Raw genomic sequence first — 2,468 nt, forward strand, 5'->3', positions numbered from 1 at the left:
AGGTATTAATGCATTATACTGCTAATGACAACAAAGGATTTCATATTCTAAGAATACCCATTTCCAAAATGTTTTAAAACGCCTAACCAAGCAATGCTGTGTTCCTATGTAGCATTCAAATCCTCTAAAAATATGTTTTCTTGAAAAGATAATTCTCAGTCTAAACGTATACCAACAATAGATTTTGTTCAATTTAATTTCTTATATTATTTCTGATAAAGTTTCTGCTTTAGTTTTTAACTACAAGCTATAGTTTCTAATTGCTGCTCTGCTTCAGCAGCCATAGCTGCTGCCTGTAACTGTTCTGTTTCACTCTGGATGGAATTGGCTGTAGTAACTTGTTTTCTTTCACTGTGCATATTGTTCTCATGCCTTTTTAGATCAGATGCTTTAGCAAATGCTTTAGTGCAGGAACTGCAGACAAAAGGTTTCTCTCCTCGGTGTCTTCTTTCGTGGTCTTTGAGATGGGACTTGTGCTTGAAAGCTTTATCACACATATGGCATGCAAATGGCCTCTCATTACTGTGAACTCTTTCATGCTTTTTTAGATCTGGTGCACGAATAAAAGACTTTCCACATACCTCGCAACTGTAAGGCTTGTAACCTGTGTGTATTTTCAGGTGCTCTTTCAAATGAGCTTGTGTGGTGAAGCCCTTTGTACACATTTCACAAACAAATGGTCTATCAGCAGTGTGTAGCTTTTCATGTTTTCTCAATCGCGCTTCATCAGAAAAGGTCTTACCACAAGCCTGACATACAATGTGTTCCCTGTGACCGTAAAGCAAATACTCAAACTTCATATCCCCAGCTGCTGTGGTCCAGCCTGGTGTCTGTTCATCTTTCACTTCACTTATGCCATCATTAAATGTCAAAGCCTGAGGTGTCTGAGATCCTAAGTCTTTCGATTCCGTCGTTTCCATAGGCTCTACTTCTTGGCCATAGCAGTTTACTTTTCGAACCTCTTCGCTTCCCAACTCTTTCAGAATCGCCTCTTGCACTCTCAGGGTAGTGGTAGGTGATTTTCCATCTTCCTGACTTGGGGGAGTTCCTTCCACCGTCACATCTGATGGACTATCATCATGATCTCCAATTTCTTCCACCTCGTCATCTTGGGTATCATTAGGTTCCCCCATAGGACGGTTTATTTTTAGACAGTACTTGCTCTTGGACTGTGTGTTTTCTTCAGGACTAGAGACATCACGTTTTTGAGAGCAGAGTTTATCCAGAAATCGAATACCAAGGATCTGGCCTGAAGACATCATCAAATTTACATCCTCTTTCTTAACAGAAATTTTTGCAGTATACATGTAATTGAGAACTTCCTCAAAAATATCAGAACGAAGAAAATCTATTTCTATTACTGATGAACTATCAACTTCCAGTTTTTTGAAAAGCTTTTTGAAATAGGTACTGCAGGCAGCAAGGACGCATCTATGTGCTCTGAATTTAACATCTTCAACCACGATAGCTATGTCACAAAATTCTCCTTCCAAACGTTGTTCATTTAATGTTTTCAGGAAGACAGTTTTGTGATCGTCGTCATTATACTTAATGGTTTCAGACATACTGATGAAAAACTCCTGTAAAATAACAAGGGAAAGTTTTGTAATTTTTAGTATAAAGTAGTATAAGTCATAAAATCCCAACAATCAATGTCATTTACACACTGGAAGAATTGCCTTTTTTTTTTTTTGCTTAATACGACCAGAAAAAGCCTTTCAGATTATAAAAGCATTACTCTTGAACTTCTTTTAAAATTGTGAACATATAAAGGTAAATTTCCCTAGGTTATACACTTTACAGGACACATAGTGATTTATAAAGGAATGATTTTTTTGTATCAATATATTAATTTATTCAATTATTTATTGATTCAGTTACCCAAAATGGAAACTTGCCCTGTGAAGTTCCAATTCGCAGTAAATGTATGATCCCACTGCAGTAGAAGTCACTCTTACAGCTAAAGGAAATGTTAGTACTAAAAAATATACTCTAAATGTGTCAGCATAACAAACTAAACATGAAATATCAAATATAAGCCTTACCATGAACAATGCAGGAAATTTTCTGATTAAATATTTGACAGATGATTAACCCTTACAATGGGCCACCTTCAGCCTGAAAGACATAAATGAAATGAAAACATTTTAAGAAATGATAAAATCTGTTCAAAAAATTGTTTTAAATTTGTGTGTTAAAACATGGCATTTTCAATTATTTAAAATTATACAAAATGCAGTTAAACTATCCAGTTATTCTGACTGGTTCTACAGATGACTGCATAAATTGATCTGACAGCACTGCTGTCATAAACCACGTGTTTGCTTTCCTCTGCCTACTTCACTTCCCTGACTCAACTTTCCTGCTACTTACTTTGCACTACATCTAAAAGTCTGAAAAACCTCTACAGGAATCAACAACTTAAATCCAGTAACCAGCCCATCAAAAAGGTGATTAGTCTCCTGCTG

At 36.1% G+C, this 2,468-nt stretch overlaps 1 protein-coding gene across 1 annotated transcript; it reads right to left on the reverse strand.

The window, feature by feature from the left end:
- Positions 1–228: 228 nt before the first annotated feature.
- ZBTB14 (zinc finger and BTB domain containing 14) lies at positions 229–1,565 on the reverse strand. The gene has a single exon (XM_009879974.1). It carries the CDS (start codon positions 1,563–1,565, stop codon positions 237–239), a length of 1,329 nt encoding a protein of 442 aa, XP_009878276.1. The 3' UTR covers positions 229–236.
- Between the last annotated feature and the right edge of the window lie 903 nt (positions 1,566–2,468).

Source organism: Charadrius vociferus, unplaced genomic scaffold, assembly GCF_000708025.1.
Source record: "Charadrius vociferus isolate BGI_N301 unplaced genomic scaffold, ASM70802v2 scaffold202, whole genome shotgun sequence".
Taxonomy (NCBI): Eukaryota; Metazoa; Chordata; class Aves; order Charadriiformes; family Charadriidae; genus Charadrius; species Charadrius vociferus.

Coding starts and splice junctions, on each gene's coding strand:
- ZBTB14 (XM_009879974.1), bottom strand. CDS start 1,565: ATGTCTGAAACCATTAAGTATAATGACGACGATCACAAAACTGTCTTC.